The following is a 19,556-nucleotide window of genomic DNA, read 5'->3' on the forward strand; positions in this document are numbered from 1 at the left end:
AGGATCCTATTTTGATGCCAGGGACATGTTTCTGTACAAAGTAAATATTTTCCCAGTGTGGATCTCCGGTGAGTGTGTGGAGAAGCACATTTCCTAAAGATGCAAATAAGTCTAGTCAGAAATAAATATTGAATGGAAACTTCAAAGCCTCTAGATCTCTCCAGTTATAGGCCCTGGAGACTTCTCTCCAAAAATGCAGACACACGCGGGTGGGCGAGGGCTGGGGGAGGGGACAGTTGGGGGATTGTATAGGAGAGGATACTAATATTTTAATAGTTCATGTTTTTAATATATATGTGTGTGTGTGTGTGTATATATATATATATATAGTGTATGTGTGTGTGTGCAAAGGGGCATCTCAGTAAAGGAATAAAGTTATGTTTGTCCAGAGGCTTAGGGTGTTTTAAAATACATCTCCCTCCCCCTATCTTCCTGTTTTAGATCTCGCCTTGCTGATTTTTTTACCAACTGCCAACCAGAGTCAAGGTCTGTCAGCAGCTGTCTGAAGGAGAACTACGCCGACTGCCTGCTTGCCTACTCGGGGCTTATTGGTAAGATCCAGAAGAAGTGGGACGGGAGAAGAGTCTGGTTTACAGATATCCTCCCTCTTTCCATTGCAGCTGCTGATGTCTGCAAAAGTGAAAATCTCCCAGTAACCCTCTGTGCTGGGGTTTTGATGTCAGGTCCTTTAGGACTTGCCTGTACGAAAGGGAGAAAAAAAAGAGGATAATGGCTGCGTGAAAGGCAGCCGCAGGAAGCCGGGATTATTAAGGAGCAGGGAGCCCGCAAATGCAAAGATGGGGGGCGTCTCGGTTGGAGAACTGACCAGGCAGAACAGAAGCAGGGGGAAAAGACTGGCTGTGGAAGAAGAGAGCAAGTCAAACAAAGTTAATTGCATTAAGGGACTTTAGAGAAAGGGAAGTCGTTCAGTCTGGGGAAATCAGAAAGGCTGTTTCCCAGAAATGGCCCTTTGGAAATAAAAACCCTAAAATACGGGGGTCCTGCTTGACATTAATGTTCTTGGTAATTCAGCTCGCAGTGTGCAGGGAGTGATTTAGGCTAAATTTTTTTTTTCCTGAAAACAGACACAGCAGAAACAGTATGTTTGAGACCCGAGGCTGTATAGGAACCGCGTTCTCAGCATCCAGAGCGGTGCAATTAAACAAGGCACCCGCGAGCTGGAAGACAGCCAGGGGTGAGGCAAACCTGTGCCCCTGGACAAACAGGGCCGCAGGAGGAAGGCAGGTGTCCCAGGTACCAGGGACGGCAGAAGCTTGGTGGCAGGGCTCATGGCAATTGGCATTTGAGAGGGAGCACTCGGCAAAGCCTGTGGAAGGGTCAGGAAAGTCACGGTTGTCACAATTGTCACAATTGTCAGAAGCACGATGGCTCAGGCAGGGTGTGTGTTCCTGCCTGGTGCCTGTGTTAGGGTCACACACGTCACCAGCAGGGAGAACCTCCCCCAAGAATGACAGCGCAGACTAAATTCTTTCTCACCAGAGTGTCTTCTGCAGGAGGCTTTGGGAAAATCAGCAGGAGTACTTAATGCAGGGATATTGCAGGTTCCTGGCCCGCTCTTTACTTCCAACTTCTTAAAAAGGATACCTGTGCTCCCTTGGGCAATACCTTTCCCCAGTTCCCCAGTTATTTTCCATTTTTGTTGATCTGGCTGAAAAGTGTACCTTCCTTAAATCAATACTCCACATTTGCATTTGCTGTCTTATTAAATAAAGTAGTCTCTACTAAGGATTACTTATCAGCCATGGAGCTATAGGAATAGCAAAAGCAATTAAGGCATAGTCATTGTAAAATATTTTTAAAAATTAAAAATTTATTTAAAAATTTAAAACAGTAACAACAGAGAAGCCCATAGAAGAAAATGTTAAGTCTCTGCAACTTGACTGTCAGGTGTAATCCCTGTTAACACTGCTCTGTGCCCCTCCAGGTGTACGTGCTCCTTAACTCCACCAGGAGTGGCCAAGGCCACGTCCTGCCAGCATTTCTACGAGGTCATTCTTAGACTTGACAAACTCTTATGTGCCTGAGGATGAGGAATGGAGGGAACAACTTGTAGGGACAATGCATTGTACAGACCAAAATTTATTTCTCTCTCGGGCCTGGGTCTCTCCCTGTGCACTGGCTCCTGCGTCCTTGTATCCTGACTTTCTTTCTGGACAAAGCTTGTTCCTACTTCTTCCACGTGTCAAGGACCCACTATGCTGTCAGGCGTGCAGTGTCCTTAACCTCACTCAGTGTTTGGGGGACCCGGTCCTTTCTCGACCAAAGTGAGGAGCTCCTCTCATGCTGTAGGTTAAAATTCTCATTCCAAGATACAATGGGATATTATTTAGCTCAAGTCAGTAGGAAATCTAGGGCGAAGGCAACATGCCCTTAACTCAGAGGAGCTTAGGAAAAAATTGCTTTTCTGTTTGTGAACCAAATACATCCTGTGGATTACTGACCACGTACTACTTCTTCCAGAAAATATGCAAAAACAGAAGGCTTCCTGGCATCAGTGGGCTTTGCCTGGTGTGAGCCACCCAGGAGAGGACATTTGGGTTGTATTAAGTATGAATGCATTGTATGTTTGTGCCAGGATAGAGCGCATCAGAAAACCATGAATACTACAAGATGTAGCAGGAAGGACCACCCAGCATTTCTTTGAGGACTATTGAGGGTCCACAGATAATACTCTAGGAGCCATTGACTTAGAGAATTGCCACTGTTTGTTTCCAATTCCTTCACAACTTGGGAGACTTTATTTAAATCAGCCGAGGGTCTGGCGGGCAGGAGCCGTACACACTCAGGGTGTGGGGTAACCCGTAGGAAGCTCCTAAGCGTCCCTGTGTTGCTCTGAAGAAATCCTTTGCTTCTGAGGGAAATGGATTCAAAGTCCTGAAAGGATTTTTAAGACTTGTAAACCCAGTTCTATCTATTTATGAAGATTAATGACATTTTCAAGAAAATGCAAGGGATTTGGCAAGTCATGCATTCTAAGTTAATTCTCTCCTCCTCCATGACATCCATACCATTTGTGCAGGGGAAAAAAAATACCCTAAGTTCAGCTCAGAGAGCTCTGTTATAATTTTTAAAGTAAATGTGTAAATTATTTTATGTTCTCAAGATAAATTGCCGAGAAAATGCACTGCTTAACATAATTTCCCACTCAGCAGACACAATGTTTGTAATTATCCACGGTGTATCCGCTGTCGGAGGAACGTTTGTTTCCTTCTGGGTTATAGAAAAGTACCGTCATACGAGCATGAAATGCTTTGCTTTTATTTTTTTAGGCACAGTCATGACCCCCAACTACATCGACTCTAGTAGTCTCAGCGTGGCCCCGTGGTGCGACTGCAACAACAGCGGGAACGACCTGGAAGAGTGCTTGAAATTTTTGAATTTCTTCAAGGACAATACGTGTCTCAGTGAGTTTTGAAAAAAAAAAAAAAGAAACAAACAAATGAACATGTTTTGCTCTCTGAGCTCCAGCTGCACGTTCTCGTTCCCTGTGTCTGCTTCCTCTGTCTCTCGCTGTCCCTGCCTTCCCGGTCCTGGTTGTGGATGGTAAATCCAGCGCCCTTTGGCCACGCCGTGCAGCGCAGCAGGGAACCCAGCAAGTGATGAACTGGGTGCTGCCAAGACTGCGGATCCGAAGGCCCGGGAGAGCAGGAGATTCAAACAACCGAGGGTACATTATGTGGGAAAGAACACTTCTGCCCGCAGATCAAATTTTGATCTTGGCAGGCAGCGGAGAGTCTGTTCCAAAGGTTCTTGAAACCTGGGCAGAATATACAATGTGAGACGCGCAGACAAATTAGATGGGGATAGGCCTCCAAGGACTGTCTGAGAAAAATTAGAATGTTAACATCAATAGCCCCTTGGATGCTCGGGGTTGGCTCGGAGGAGAAGCAACGATTCTTGAGTGGGATAAACTGGCGATGCGAGCAGGAGCCGCAGGATGTTGGTTATCTCGGGGGACGAGATAAGCACGGGTGGGCGGGGGAAGGGGACTCCTGCTTGGAAACAGAATGGGTTATTATAGCAGTGTCCTTTAGGCAGTTTGGAAACATGCTTCTCAAAGGGGCAGGGATAGAGAGAAACGTAGGGGTGTGAACAATGGGCATTCATCAAACTCCAAAAGCACAGTGCCAGATTTCCCTTCGACCCGCCAAGATGTGCATGCTTTAGGTGATGATCCAGCTGGGATACTTTAACATTCCACCCACTTTTGTGGCAGTCGCCATTTCCTGGGTGTCTTCCGTGTTCAAACTCACTCTACAGGGAGTGTAATCCGTACATTATCTCATTTCCTGTAGTCTGCAAGAGAGCCCTAGGAGACGTAGATATGAGCTCCACTGTGCAGCTCAGTTAAGGCTGGTGTGCACATGCACCACCGTGCCAGGATTAGGGTGCAAAGCCCGGGTTCCTTTTGTAGCCACCTGGCTCCTGAGAGCTGTGTTCATGCCTGATATTGACAAGAACACAGGCTTGAACATTAGGGACCAGGTCTGACTTCCTGGTGGGAGGGGTGGGCCAAGTTTCTAGGAATCAAGGTTCAGTCACCCCTCCGAGAGCCCTGTCCTCAAGTGACAATTTCTCCCTGATGCATGGCTGTATGGTGTATGATGTATGACTGATAAAGAAGTAACTGACAATTTACTACGCACATACAAAAAAAGGTTTTGAGTGTTACTTTAAAATTTCCTTTGTTGAAAAGAAAAATCTAAGTCACTTGCTTACTAGGTACTTTGAATAATGTGACTGTAGTCAATTGCTTTGGTCCTCTTAAAAGGACCTTTTACAAAAAAAGGTTTTGAGTGTTACTTTAAAATTTCCTTTTGTTGAAAAGAAAAATCTAAGTCACTTGCTTACTAGGTACTTCGAATAATGTGACTGTAGTCAATTGCTTTGGTCCTCTTAAAAATAAAACAAGCTTTTGGGTTCTTAACTGAAATTTGAACTCACAAAACTAGTCTCAAGCATGGAGGCATTTACTGAGACACTGGACATACCAAAGAATTGCAACTTGGACCTCTTGTTTGGGCTTGACTTGAAAAAATTACATATATTCCCACTTTTTCACATCCTGCACTCTCTGGCAGAATGCAAGTTTTAAGGAAGATAAAGCAATGACAATGGAGGTCAGTGTAAGAAAAGATTTTACTCACGCTGACTGGAAGACATCTCCCTCCCAGAGAAATTAAAATTGTCCCTGCTTAATAACATTTTGGTGAAGGGGAGAATCATCTGGTATCTTATTCCTAATGACTTTTCAATAAAAATAAATGCACTTGGCCTGCAACAGGGGCCAAAGGCAGCCAGAATTTTCCACGGTCATTCCATTTCCAGCCCAACTAGATGGATCTTAGGGCTCCAGAAATGCAGGGCTGTAAATTCAGTCTCTCCCAAGTAGAAGGACATGTAGTTTGTAGATTCCGGCTCAAATGTCAAAACCCAATTCTGCTCCCTTTGGATTAAGCCAAACCTCTCCCAGATTCTCCTGTTATGAACCCAGCTCTAACCAGTTGTTTACTTCTGGTTTGGGGTGAGGAAACTGTTATTTTTAAGCCAAGTGCATGCAGATGTAGGGGAAAGAGAGAAGAATGGGATGGAGATGCAGGGAGATACCAGCTGCCTTCACTCAGTCCTTATTAAGATGCCACCTTCCCTGGGAGGACTCCCTGGACCACTTTACCTAAGTACCAGGCCCCAAGCATTCCTCTCCGCCTAATGACATATTTTACATATTTGCCTGCCCAACCTGGGTGTGACCTCTATGGGGCAGGGACTTTTGTCTTTTGTTGCTGTATTTTTTCGCTGTGCAAACAGTAGTGCCTGGCCCTTAGCAGATATTCCATCAACATTTGAATGAATGAATGAGCAGTGAACAACTGAAGTCCCGAGGTGGCAAAGGAGACACACTGGGATGGCGCAGTTGTTGCAAGAAATGGCAAGGATCTCTTGAATCTACACGTCTTAAGGAAGAGGAAGTGTTGCTGTTCTGGGGTTATTTAAGGGAACTGGTCCCCGTGTACCTCTTTTTCTGCTTCCACCCACCAGTTAAGCTACAGAACAAGGCTAGGAGCATAAAAAGAATTTATATTAATTTGAAGCTGTTTCTTACAGCCCCAAAAAATGTGAAGTTGTGGAAAACAAGCTTCCAATTTGCTGAACTTAAAGGATAACAATTTTAGAACAAAATGTCACTTCTAAGAGGAAGATTAGGCTTAAATTATTCTGTTTTGTATATCGAAAAATGCCAACTAAGAGTCGTATATTAACAATTTGCACATTCAGGTCCCAAATGGAGGAGTTTGATTTTTTTATACAATGAATATGAAATACAAAATTCCTAAATCCAGGCCAAATCCCTGAAGACCTGATTAAAAACTGTTTTTTATTCATCTTGGGGAGGGGAACAACACACAACCAATTTACTCTTGCCATAAAAACAATTTAATCCCATGAAATTGTAATAAGCTTTTAAAGTTTTACATTTTAAACTTTTCATTTGAACAGGGCTGCTTCTACCTAATTGTGCACATTTTGTTTGGAAGGCTGGGAGCAGAAAGGGAAAAATAATCTTACTTAAATTTTCACCAGATATTGATAGAGTTTGGGGTTCATTTTTTTTTTTTTTTAAGAAACTGGTTGCATTTTGCCTGCCAAATCAGTGTAAATGCCACTGAGTTGACTTAGTCTCATGATTAGGAATGTACTTTTTTTTTAAAAGCACTAATTAGTTTGCTTTTATTATAGACTATTGACAAAGCACAAGGATTTTCTTGGGAAAAAATGATCCCAAGTAACAGGTCTGAGGCTGGGTTTCAAAGGGCATGACTGATGAGTATTTCAGGGCAAGGATCTTTGTCGGCACCTGGCACAGAAATGGGAACACAATAAATATTTGTTGCATTTGGAGCATAGCTAAGTGTCCAGCTTACTGTTTAATGACTGAATTGGTTTTTGAGCACCTGACCCCAAAGACTGGCTCTCAGCACGTGTAGGGCAAATGGATGGATGGGTTTTGTTCAGAGAAGTCCAATGCTATAATCAGAATTTCCAGTGTGCCTCTCTGGCTGTGTATATCCTGTCTGTTACATTTGCTGCTTGACTTTGAAATTGGATTTCCTCCTGTTTTACTGCAGAAAATGCAATTCAAGCCTTTGGCAATGGCTCCGATGTGACCGTGTGGCAGCCGGCCCTCCCAGTACAGACCACCACTGCCACCACCACCACAGCCTTCCGGCTCAAGAACCAGCCCCTGGGGCCAGCAGGGTCTGAGAATGAAATCCCCACGCATGTTTTGCCACCGTGTGCAAATTTGCAGGTGAGAGCTGGGTCCAGATCCCCTGTTGGAACTCACTTCTGGGAGAACACGGACTTGTTTTTCTGGAATGCTTTTAGAGAGAGAGAGAGCAGATGCTGCTCAGGCTTGAATCTTAAAACTACATTTTAAACATAACGAATGAAGATTGTGGTATGTCATATAGTGGAGAGAAAGACCGACCACGGAACTGACTCTGCCGTTTACTAGGGGCGTGCACTTCTGTCTGGTCCTATATAAAATGAGGGCTGTGGGAAGAGGAATCCCTAAAGTGTGTGTGAGGGGGGTGCTAGAGTTGGGTTGGCTGTTTATTTATTTTGCTGATTCTTTGCTCTCTGCAAAGCAGCAGCCTATTGAAAAGAAAGGAGCTCTTGGGGTTGTCACCATCACATAACATGGAGCATTTAACTGTTTCCAAAGGTAAACCAGAGCCAGTGTTGTCAGTGCAGTGTTAAATCTTGTGTAGAGTCCTGGAAGGGGCCATTCTTCATGCAGCAAAAAAAAAGTGCTCTCTGGCAGTAGGAGGGCTGGTGAGGAGCCTCAAACCGTCCTGCAAAACCCAGTCCATGAATGGAGTCCAGTGAGAATGGTCACAGAAACTCTCTGGAGTTATTTTAGATTTGAGAGGGCAGAACCGCAGCAAGACACAAACGGTGATTTCCTGCCTTTAGTCAAAAGCAGAGTGTTTATCCTGCCTTTTTTATTGATTTTTCATAGTAATGAATATTCAACTATTTGGCAAGACATCGCTATGTGTATGTTCACAAAGTGTCCTCACATCCTTCACCTCTTTGGATGTTCCCCTCCCGGCGGCTGCAGGGGAGATGCTGTCACTAGAGAATTGCAACCTGGTTCTTTCATTTGCGGACACGGGGGCTCAGAGAAGGAACCCTTTTGCTGAAGTCTGCAGAGCTCGTGGGTCACAGAACCAGCCCTGGGAGCCCAGGAGCCTCATGCTTGCCATGGTGTCGCCTGGATTTTTTTGGGTAGTGGTGACCACATGGTGACTTTGGTCTCCTGTTATGCTGGGAAGGGGACATTTAGTGGCCTGTGTGCCAGGCACCATGCTGTCACCCCATACTTGTCACTGGGGCACATCCTTTGCTCCCCGTTTCCCCCCTCTAAGGTTCACCCTCACTGGAATTCTCAACCTGACGCCTTCTTTTGCCAAATACTGCCTTGACCCACAACCTACCTTCTTCCCTAGAAAGTGCTGGGATGGCTTTTCCATTTCTGATTTGCTTGCTATCTCCTCACCCCCAATGTCTCCCCTCTTTCCTTGGATGTTCCACATGCCATTCATCTGAACTTTGGTCTCTGTCCTCTGTCCTCCTGGGTGTCTTCCCCCAACACACTCTTGGAGACCCTCACACACACAGAACACTGAGGAGAGGCAGATAGGGAAACCGCACAGCCCAAGGCCAGCCAGATGCTCTGCGTACTTCTAAAGCTTTTCCTGAGCCCTTACCCTCTCCAGAGCACCGTGCAGGGAATGCCTGACCCAGTAGGCACCTTGGGGGTACTATGGCATGGAACGCTCCATCCTGCAGCAGAGTCCTGATTTCAGAGTGGGGAAGAGACTTGTACAGGGGCCCCCAGGAAGTGGGAGGCCGATCTAGAGCCAGGCAGGGACCACGGTCTCTTCTTCATCTCTAGCCAGTGGTCAGTGCTCTGCATCCGCCCAGATAAGCCTTCCCTGCCCTTGGGGCCCACTCAGATAAGACAAGTAACCAGAGGAGGGGCAGGATTCTGTTGTCATCAAGTGATAAGGGTAGGCCTGGCTGGTTTCTGAGAAGGAAAGGCAAGCCCTGCCTGCACGGAGGATGACTGTGGGGCAACGTGCAGCCTGTTTATTTCATCCCTTCTGGGTTTTGGAAATTTTGTGGAGACGGGCCTTGAAAACTAAAAACAGAAATTCTCTCCCTGTGAACTTAGCGGGCAAGATGAAGCTTCGCAACATTTTTGGAAGGTCACATTACGCTGATAGATGACATCTCAGAATAGTTATCAATGGAAACTCCGTGAAGTTGGCGTTTCCCCCATGAGCAGGAGGTGGGCGAGCCACGGGAGGTGTTCCCTGCCTCCCCCCAGATCATAGCTCCTGCCCCAGGCTCCCCCCCCCACTTCAGGCCATGGCTTGGCCACACAGGAAACCAACGCTTTGCCTCCAGCGCAGATCTGCCCAACCGCCCCCTGCGAGGAGGATCTGTGCAGCCTCGGGGTTGCCCTGGCAACGTCAGGAAACACAGGCACTGTATTCCCAAGAAACCGTGCCCTTCCTTTCCCTGTGTTAGTGATAAGAACTCTGCTTCCTAAACAGAGGGGCAGAAGTAAAATCAAAGTGTGAGTTTATCTCAGGGGCACCATTTAACTTCTCAGCAGAGGGTGACATGGAAGTGCGGGACTGGAAGGGAACAAGGGGTGGCCACACCGCTCTTCCCTGTGCTACACACAGCGGCATACCTTGGAGCTAAACAGCGTGCACTCGCAGGGAGCCCTGGCCTGGACTCCTAAGATGACTTCTTGCTTGAGCCCGTTTGTGCACACGGGAGGCAGGGGATAGGGCACGGGCTTTGCAGCCAAGCCTGGGTCAGACCCTGCTCTTGTCGGCACCAGCACTGTGGCCCCGGCAAGCGTGCAAACCCCTCCCAGCCTCTGCTGCCTCATCTGCAGATTGCAAATGTGGCCCAGCTGCTAGAGTCAAGAGGCTTAAATGGGGCACAGTGAACACTCCATAATGGCGTTTTACAAATGTCACATGCAGCCTCTTCCCACGTCGGTTGGTCCCTTTAGAACAGCTGGATGGTGGGGTGGGGTGTCGGCTCGGGGCTGTGCCAGGCAGCATTGCTGGGAGTTAGCACTAATGGGTGGGTGCAGTATTTTATTTTTCAAGACATTTTGCATGCTCTTTCCCCTTTACTTCTCACAGCAGCCCCGTGAGTCCTTCCCTTTCATAAGGGAGACAACCGAGACAGGGAGAGGCTAGTGATGTAACCAGAGTCACACGGTAATTCTCTGACAGGCTGGGATTTCTAACTCCAAGGCTGGGGTACTTTCTGCATTGGGAATAGACAGTGAGGAGGAAGGAAAGAATGAAAAGGAGGAGAGGGGATGCTGGTTTGGAGAGAGATGTGTTTCCTAGTTCTTCCAGAAGATCGGCAGTGTGAATGAAGGGGACAGGCACGAAGCTCATCCTTTGGACTGAGTTTCTCTGTGCCTCAAATCCAGGAGACGGTGTAGGGGCAGAGCTGAAAGTCTGCCATCTTGGTGATTTTTTACAGTGACCTCTAAGATACAGAATAGTTGAAAAGATCATTAGAGGCCAGAGGACCAGGACTGGGGGGGCCGCAAGTGTGATGAGTGAAGGCCTTCCTCCCGAGAACACGGTCCCTCGGCTGATTTAGGGCTCTTGCCTGGCAGTAGGGCTCCCAGGAGACTCATCCTCCCCATATGTCCCTCCGTTGCCTGTCTGCTTGTCTCCAGATGAATTACCATTTGCCAGGGGGCCCTAGAAATATCTTTGAATGGCGTTTGTCCCAGCCCCATGTGTCATCACTCAGAATAGAACTGACTTAAACCAGCTTGGGATCCATTGGTAACAGATTCAGAGAAAGTCAACTATCTTTGGCAGCTCTAAAGTTCACCTCCCTTGAGAAGGGCCCTCTTGTAATATTTTAAAATATACAATAATATGAGAAAACTCTCAGGGACTTGAGTTTCTGCCTTAACATTTGAGATAGATTTCCCCCTTGGAAGGAAAGAAATACGAATAAACATTTTCACAAGTCTGCTTCAAAGTGTAATTATCAACAAACCAAACACAATTCTGTTTGGGGAAAGAGGTGGCCGTGCATGTGGTGAATACGGGACTCGTCTGTGTTTCCTGGGAAAGGCTCTGCTTTAAAAAAGGAAAGTTGATTGATTAGTATAAAATGTCATTGAAATGTCCAAGTGCTAACCCCCTGAGGTGATAAAATACTGGGTTTTGGGTAACCCACCAAGCTCCATGTCAGGATTAATTGGCAGTCATATTAGTAACAAGCATAAGGCAGGCTGTGCTATTGTTGGCATCTTCCTTTGACTTGTATAAAGTGGTCACATGAAAAATAAAGAAACATTAATAATCCTACCAATTACTTCATCTTCTGTGCAGTTGAATGGTCTGGTAGCTGGAAAAAGCTCAGGATGTTTAAACCAAATGGACTGTACTTGTCGCCTATTTAAAGTAAATATCATTGGAGATGTAAGTCCGTCTTGGCAAAATTTCCATTTTGCATCGTTGTACACTGCTTAACTCTGGTGGCTTGCAGTGAAGACCTCTCGATGTATTTACAGACCTCTGATTTCCACGGTCGAGCAGAGTAATGTAGACTAGGTCAGGACCCCTGAGAAGGTTCCACGGCCTCTGCCCCCATCCAGGGTGACATTCACTGGACTGCAGTCTGGGTCCGCACCTTCCAGCCTCCCAGCAAGGCCTCAGCTCTTCACATTCCCTTCCCTTTCCAGTGTCACATCAAGAGGGATGGGCTGGGCGCTTGTATCATGCAGCCCAGTGTTTACAGATTGGTAGGAGAGGTAGAGGGCAGACATAATTCGTTTAACGCCTACATATTGTGCATTAGAATATTGGAAATAATCTATATTTAGAAGACCCCTACCACTCAGGGCCAGGCCAGACCTGAAATTATTTCAAAATTCTTCCTGTGGGGGGTGGGCCAAACCCCAAAAGTCTAGATGTGGCAGAAAGGCCATTATCCAAACCCGCTAAATACCCAGGACTCCACTGGCTGTGACCAAGTGAAAATTTTAAGTGTTGAGTTTTAAAAGGAAAGCTGCCAATGGGTGTTCTGTAAATCATTTGTGCCAGCAGACTGACCCCATTATGTCAGCTAATCCTGGAAATACAGGAGGTAAATTTCAATCTTCTAGCATGGAGCACTTAATCAATATTCTAAATGTTTTTCTTGCAATTTATGCTAGCAGAGCAATGGGGTGCTTTGGCGGCCCGTTAATCTTCCACCAGAGAAGAGGCGCTTGAGAGCCAGTCCAGGGTGGTAGGGTTTTGCACAGGACAACGGGAAGCAGAGCAGGCCTGGGAGGATGGAAGTGGAGAGGAAGAGATGCTTACCGCCACACCCGAATCCCGCATGGGGAAGGAAGTTCATCCCCTCTGCTTATCCCACCCCTCCCAGTAGGGCGCAGTACTTTGAGAACACTCCCTAAGCACCTTCCTTTTCACCTGTGGTTGACAGCCAAGAGCTGGTTTGCTAGGAAGAGCATGAGCTTTGGAGTTAGTTGGACCCTAGCTCATTTCCTATTGCTCTGTGACCTGGAGTATATATTTCTTACCTGGAATCTCTGCTGTAAAACACCACCAAGTTCTTGGGTTTCTTGAGAGGATTAAAGAACAATGCAAGTGCACAAAGGGCCCAACACAAGGACTGGCCAACCCTGGGCACTGGCGAAGTGGCCTCCACCATTACCATGACTGGTGAGATCTGTTGGAGTTTTAACTCTGGACGCTGGGGCCGTATAGGATAGCTGTTCCACGAGGCTGGGGGGCAATGGAGGAAGAAGACGGAGCTCTTTAGATTTTTCCTTATTAATATGTAAGAAGAATTTGAACTGAATCTTGCCAGTTCTAAGATGTGGTCATTGTAGAAAATCACAAGGAAGGAGGGGAAGGGGCAGAATGTTCCTTGGGCACCAGGCCAAGAAGGAAGGGAAACCAAAGGCAATAGAGAAGGACCAGATCTTGAGGGATTTGAATTGCTCCAAATTCCATCTCTCTGTGCCCAGAAGGGGTCTCCTAAGACAGTGGTACCCAACCTTTTTGGCACCAAGGACTGGTTTCATGGAAGACAATTTTTCCATAGACTGGGGGTGGGTGTGGGGGTGGGTGAAGTGGTGAAGCTCTGTGGTCTGGTTCCTAACAGGCCATGGACCACCTGGGGGTTGGGAACCACAGTCCTAAGAGTTTCATCCTAACAGTCTGCTTCTTGGAGCTGTGACATGGAGCTGCCACTCTAGTCAGATCTTGGTCCAGCCTGGTTACCAGATGGGACTGTCTGCCAGGGCCTTGCCACATCTCCTTAACCAATGCTGACCTTGGGAAGAGGTGATTTAACAGGAAACATTCTTACTTGCAGAAATGGTGGTGTTTGAGAGCCAGTCCTGCGTCTTAGCCTCAGAGCCCAGGACTTCACAATCTTTTCCATTTCCGTACCCCACAGATCCTACTGTTTGCTTAATCTTTACCTTTAAACTCAGTTATGAGCTATGCTTACTTATATATACACTGCTGCCTTTTAAACTCATCTGAAGCTGTTCTAACATGAAATCCTGGGTTCAATGTGCTGGATTTCTCAGTATTAAAATCAATATATAAATATTAAAATTAAAACAAAAAAAGTTTATATGGTGCCTAAAATAATGTCATATACTACCAGTGGTCCCCAAACCCCCTTTTAGGAAGCATCGTAAATAATCTAATCCTGTGACAGTTCCAGGAACAATTTGTTTTGATGACCTTAGTCACCTCAGCTTTTTATGGCTTGGTATTATACAGCAAACACATGTATTGTACTTCCCATGAGAAATCCTCACCAGAGCCCCATGAGATGAGTACTAGTACCATTCCCATTTTTCAGACAAGAGACCTGAGACACAGAGAGGCTCGATCAAGAGTGAAGACGTAGCAAAGTAGCATTTCCCCTTTCTCCATGCATTTTAAATGGCTGCGCTGTATTCCTAAATCAGAACACTTTACGCATTTTTGTTTCTGGATAACATTATTCATCACTATAGATTAAATCAGTCCCTAAATTCTGGTTGAACATCTAGCAGATTGAAATGTCATACTGGTTCACAAACCAGCATAAAGAAAAGTAAGGTTGGCCATTTTGACACCAACCAGTGTCGCACAGCACAACTCATTTCTGATGCTGATTACACAGAGTTAGTGTCAGGCTCCACAGGTTGAGAAGACTGCTCTCACTTCAGATGCCAGCCACACTTCAGGGGTTCCCAGGCCACCTGCACTCTGACCAACTGGTTACAAATTCAGCTGTTCCCACGACCTCCTCAAATTTGGTTCACTAGAACAACTCACAGAATGCAGGAAAGCGCTATGCTTAGGAATATAGCTTTATCGTAAAGCATGTAAATAAGGACCAGCCAAAAGAAGACATGCACAGGGCAAGGTTGGGGGTCAGGTCTCAGTTGGAGAGCTTCTCTGGCCTCTCCCCATGAAATTAGGGCATGCCACCCTCTTGGCACATTGTGGTGTTTACTGGCCCGGAAGCTCCACTGAGCTCAGTGTCCCGAGTTTTTGTTAGGGTTTCCTCACGTAGGCATGATTGACTGAACCATGGACCACATGACTGAATGAAGTCTTCATTCCTCCTCTCCACACCCTGGAGGACAGAATGTAGTTCAAAATCCCAGCCTTGTGACCCATGGTTGGTCTTTCTGGCGACCAGCCCTGCTCCTGAATAATCTCATTACTGTACACTCAGGTGGGATCCAAAGCACTCATAAAAAAACAAAGACTCCCCCATCACTCAAGAAAGTCCAAGGATTTTGAGGTTATTGCTCAGGAACCGGAAACAAAAGCCAATCCAATTCTTGATTATACAACAATGATCATCAGAATTGATTGTTTTAACATGTAATTTTATTTCTAGAGACACCCTGTGAAATACCTCATAAAGAAATTGGAGTTGACATTTTGCACTCCACCACTTACTAGCCATGAAACTTTGGGCAAATTACTCACCTTCTCTGCCTCAGTTTCCTCATCTGTAAAGTGGAGATGACAGTAGAAGAGCATCCTGGAGTGTTACGAAGGTCAAACATGTTCCTGCATGTAGAGCATGCTCAGAGTGGTGCCTGGCCCAGAGACTTTTGTTGGTTGTAAGTTTCAAGGGGCTGTCAGCACTTGGATGTCCCTGCCCCCCCTTGGCTCCGCCTCCAGGAACAGAGAAGTGAGTGCTCTGAGGGGCCAGGTTGAGTCATGGCAGTCAGGACCCTTTTTCTTTATGGGTCCTGTTCTCCAGTGAGCTTTCTGGTCTTGGTGGCCCATGGAGTCTTCCACGTGTAGAGTAGACTTGTCATGGATAAGAAAAGTGATCAGGCCTTGCCAGAGTGGTGGTTTTGAAATGCAGTTGGGAATCACATGCTTCTCCATGGGGAGTCACTTGCTTCCCTTGCTGAAAGTGGGCTGCACACACTCATGCCAACGTTGGCAGTTCCAGTGAGGATTATTTAGTAATCTTTTGGCCATGAATTGAACAGTTCCACCGGGCCAGTCCTACTCAGTGTTGACACTAGGGACATTTTGGTCTGGTCATTTGTTTATCGTGGAGGGCTGTCCTGTTCATTGTAGGATGTTTAGTGGCATCTTTGGCCTCTACCTTCTAGGTACTTTCTGTTCCCCATTATGATAACAAAAATGGCCTCAGACATTTCCAAGTGTCTCACTGCCCAAAGCAAAGGCTGCCTCAGAGACCCTCCTTTCCTTTATACTGATAAAAGGGATGGAGGTGTCTGAGCATCCACCCAGGTTTCCTTCTCCTTATGTGGTAAGGAGCATGGGGAGACGTAAGAGCAAACTGGTGCATTGGACCAAACCTTAGCTAGGTCATGCAGGCAAGAGCGATAAAGGGGGCTGTGGTCACTTCTTGTCTTAGTCCATTTGGGTTGTCATGACAAAATAACATAGACTGGGTGGCTTAAGCAACAGAAATTTCTTTCTCATGGTTCTGGAGGCTGGGAAGTCCAAGATCAAGCTGCAGGCAGATTGGGTTTCTGGTGGAGGTCCTCTTACAGGTTGCAAATGGCCACCTTTTTGCTGTATTGTCACATGGAGAGAGAAAGAGCTCTGGTGTCTCTTCCTCCTATAAGGGCACTAATTCCATCATGGGGGCTCCACCCTCAAGGCCTCATCTAATCATGTCCTAAAGACCCAACTTCCTAACTCTGTCACACTGGGGATTGGAGCTTCAACATATGAACTGGAGGACAGACACAAGCATTCACTAAACACCCACTTTGGGAAATTTCCGTTTCCCCTCAGAGTGGTACCTGTGAAGTGTCACAGGTGTTGTTAGCTTAGGTTCACTGAGGGACATGCAGGAGCCCACAGCACACAGTTACCTTCCTCGTACCGTTACCTTCTCCGAGTGATGTTTTTACTCATTTGGCACCTGGAGAAGTGTCCTGCAGGGGACATCTCCAAGGAGACTTTTGCCCTACGACTCAGTGGATAGAAGTGTTTATGCCTAACCACAGTTTGGTTCCTCACACGTGGATCTGAGGATGGGGCTCTGGGAGGGTGGGCTTGAGTGGGATTAAAAAGCCAGCGTCACACATGTCATCACTGAGTCCTTAGCACGTGCACTGAATCTAAATGACCCTGGCAACATGGATACCCTTGCCTGGGCCTTTTGTCTACGAGAATGGCCTTGGGGCTGTGTGCTTTGGTTTATGGGCTTTGTGAAGTTTCCACCATTTTTGTGTAACAGAGTATTTTCTAGCACCTACTGTTGTTTTTGTCGCATCAAAAAAAAATTCAAATCCTGGCTACACCTAGAGTTTCCTTTGCATAATGGTCTCTTGCTCTGAGTGAGTTTATTTCCTCACTCTGGGAGAAATGAACTGTGGGGGGTCTTCCCTTAGAAGTATTAAGCCGCAGGGCCCCCCACCCAGCCTACTTCTGGGCCCTCCTAGAAGCCTCATGGCAGAACCTGGACCAGGCTGCCAAGGAGCTCCGGGGCCCTGAGTGGTGGCCAGGCTGCCAGTGGTCTCCTCGACTTCATCTTCCTGGTTCCAGGTGCCAGCAGGTGAGCTCAGAGGGAAGCTGCATCCCAGAACCCACCCACATCAGCCCTGGGAGGCAAGAGGCTGTTGTAAAAGCACCTTTTGAAATAACTGCTTATAGAGCATTTTCAAAGCCCTTTACCCAGGAAAGTGCTTGAATCCGAGCTCAAGGTTGAGTATTCCTCTGTTAAGGCTGCAGTACAATCCAGCATGCTGAAATGCATTTTCAACTGCTTATTATACCTGATTGGAAATGGAAGCATGCAGCGTATAACTGGTACCAAAAAAAACCAGGAATTTAATCTTGGGGGCCAGGCCTCATGGTAGATACTTGTGTGTGTCACACCATATTGTCAACGTCAGACATGTAGGTGGCAGCTACTCAGCGACTAAACATTTCACATTTTTAAAATCTCACTCAAGGCGAGATGTTAAGGGGAAAAAAATGCTATTAGCACAGCCTTTTCTTAATCCCTAGGGCCCTACTAAGTGTCCCTTGTGTAGCCTTTAAACCCAGGAGGCTCTGACTCTTGGGCAGTCCTGTGGTTGGAGGGACGTGGAGGACAGGCTGCCCCACCCAGCCTGCAGACGGCGGGTGCTGGGCTGCCTTGCCGAAGCAGCTGTTATCAGATTTCGGGCTTCTGCAGACTTAATTCAAATAATGATTTCTTTGTGATTGGCATGTTTGCATTGTAACAAACTTTGGTTCAACATATTGTGAGAATACATAATATTGTAATTTAAGATTATTTTATCAGCAGTAAAGGGTTTTATAATTCATTTAAAAAGTTGTAATGGGCTGGAGCATCTTCAGGATAGTTTAATAATATAGCATTTTATAGCTGGCTGTAAAATTTCAGATTACAGTTTTAGCAATTGTGTGATTCTATTTTATAGTTTAATAATTGTTCAAATGAAGGAGAGTGTAGAGTTCCTAAAAACCAATTTAATGACTTAGAAAAATAGCTTTTATCAAAATCTATTGCACACCTTTAATGAACCCAGATGCCACCTTTTCAATAAAGGCAGGTCGTGGGATCTATTTTTCTCCACAACAATGTAGCCAGGTGCCCTCCAAATTAAGCACACACAGTGCAGTATCTCTGAATTGTTATTTCTCTCTCTCTTTTTTAATACTCTTTTTTCCCCTAATCTCCTATAGCGAGAATAAGCCTATTTGCCAAGCATGAGGTGAACACCAGCTAGGCCAGGAGAACTTCAGCTCGAACAGGCGATAAATTGGTTCTTTCTTGAGAAATTGTTTCATTTTATAGATGGCCCCTTGATCATACCTCACCACCCCCTGCTCTTAACTCTTATAAAGTCTCTTATTAAAGCTTCCAAATAACTCATACTGTACTATTCTGTGACGTGAATGGCAAAAAGGGAGCCTTCCATCATAATTTACTTATACGCTATCATTGCAAGTCATAAAATTGTTAGTATTAGCATCAGGGAGAAGGTACGATCTCATGTTGTCATTGGAATGATAGTTCATGTTATTATATTTCTGGAATTTGCCAGGGGTATGTTGTTGGATGACAAAAGTCAATAAAAGAGGTGGCCCTGGGCCAGGTACACAAACTCAGTTATCACATAGCTCTCGGAGCAGGCCCTGGGGAATTCAGTCCCAGGACCCTGGAGTGCACTGTGACTTTGGGGCAGACCAGCTCTGGCTCGGAGCCCTGTTTCGGCTGCACAGAAATGGCAATAGTCGGAGGAAGCCCTGCGTGGCTGGGCTCTTTCCTCTCAGGGTTGCCGTGTGGGGACCTGGGGTTCACAGCCTGTTACCACTCTGTGTTCTAACTGGTGGCGCCTTGGATCTGAATGGTGGGCTCTGGACTCCCCTCCTGGTAAGTGCACGGGGGAGAGGTCACCTGCAGCATGGCTGGAACCTGTCTCACCATCTCCCTGAGATGACCCGGGCGTCCTTTTCTCTGTCTCTCATTCTGTTCACTAGCTGCCTCACCCATCTTTGTCAGCTCGGCTCCAGAGTATTTCTGTCGAAGTTTGGTGTTGCTTGGGAACAACTTAAGGCTGTCTGTGCCTGCCATTTGGGTATCTTTCGGCAGGTCACAGTCAGCTCAGCAGAGAAGCCACAGCTGGAAGATATTCTTGCTGTCCAGGGTCAGGCATTTGCTCTGGGCTTCAACGGTTCTGTTGTTTCCTCTTATTCTCCATGCCGTACCATGTTATAACAGGCAGCACTTAGTGACACTGTGGGCCCGTGGAGAGTGGAGCCCACACCATCCTTCGTTTTCCTCCAATGTGACGCTCACTTTAAGATAATATAGCTCAAGCAAAATACCGCATTGATTGCACCGATGCTTGACAAGCGATAGTGCAAACAGTAGGCCAACAGCGGAATGGTTGGTGCTCAAGGTTGCTTTTATAAGAAAAGGAGGCTGTT

At 46.3% G+C, this 19,556-nt stretch overlaps 1 protein-coding gene across 4 annotated transcripts in view; it reads left to right on the forward strand.

The window, feature by feature from the left end:
- The window catches only part of GFRA1 (GDNF family receptor alpha 1), a 204,780-nt gene that overhangs the window by 166,681 nt on the left and 18,543 nt on the right, over positions 1–19,556 (forward strand). For all 4 annotated transcript variants that reach the window (XM_076009762.1, XM_020280702.2, XM_020280708.2 and 1 more), the window contains 3 exons: positions 442–551; positions 3,291–3,425; positions 7,149–7,330. In XM_076009762.1, coding sequence (XP_075865877.1) covers positions 442–551; positions 3,291–3,425; positions 7,149–7,330 — 427 coding nt within the window. The remainder of the gene's footprint in view (positions 1–441; positions 552–3,290; positions 3,426–7,148; positions 7,331–19,556) is intronic.

The sequence above is a fragment of the Microcebus murinus genome, chromosome 14 (assembly GCF_040939455.1).
Source record: "Microcebus murinus isolate Inina chromosome 14, M.murinus_Inina_mat1.0, whole genome shotgun sequence".
NCBI classification, from domain to species: domain Eukaryota; kingdom Metazoa; phylum Chordata; class Mammalia; order Primates; family Cheirogaleidae; genus Microcebus; species Microcebus murinus.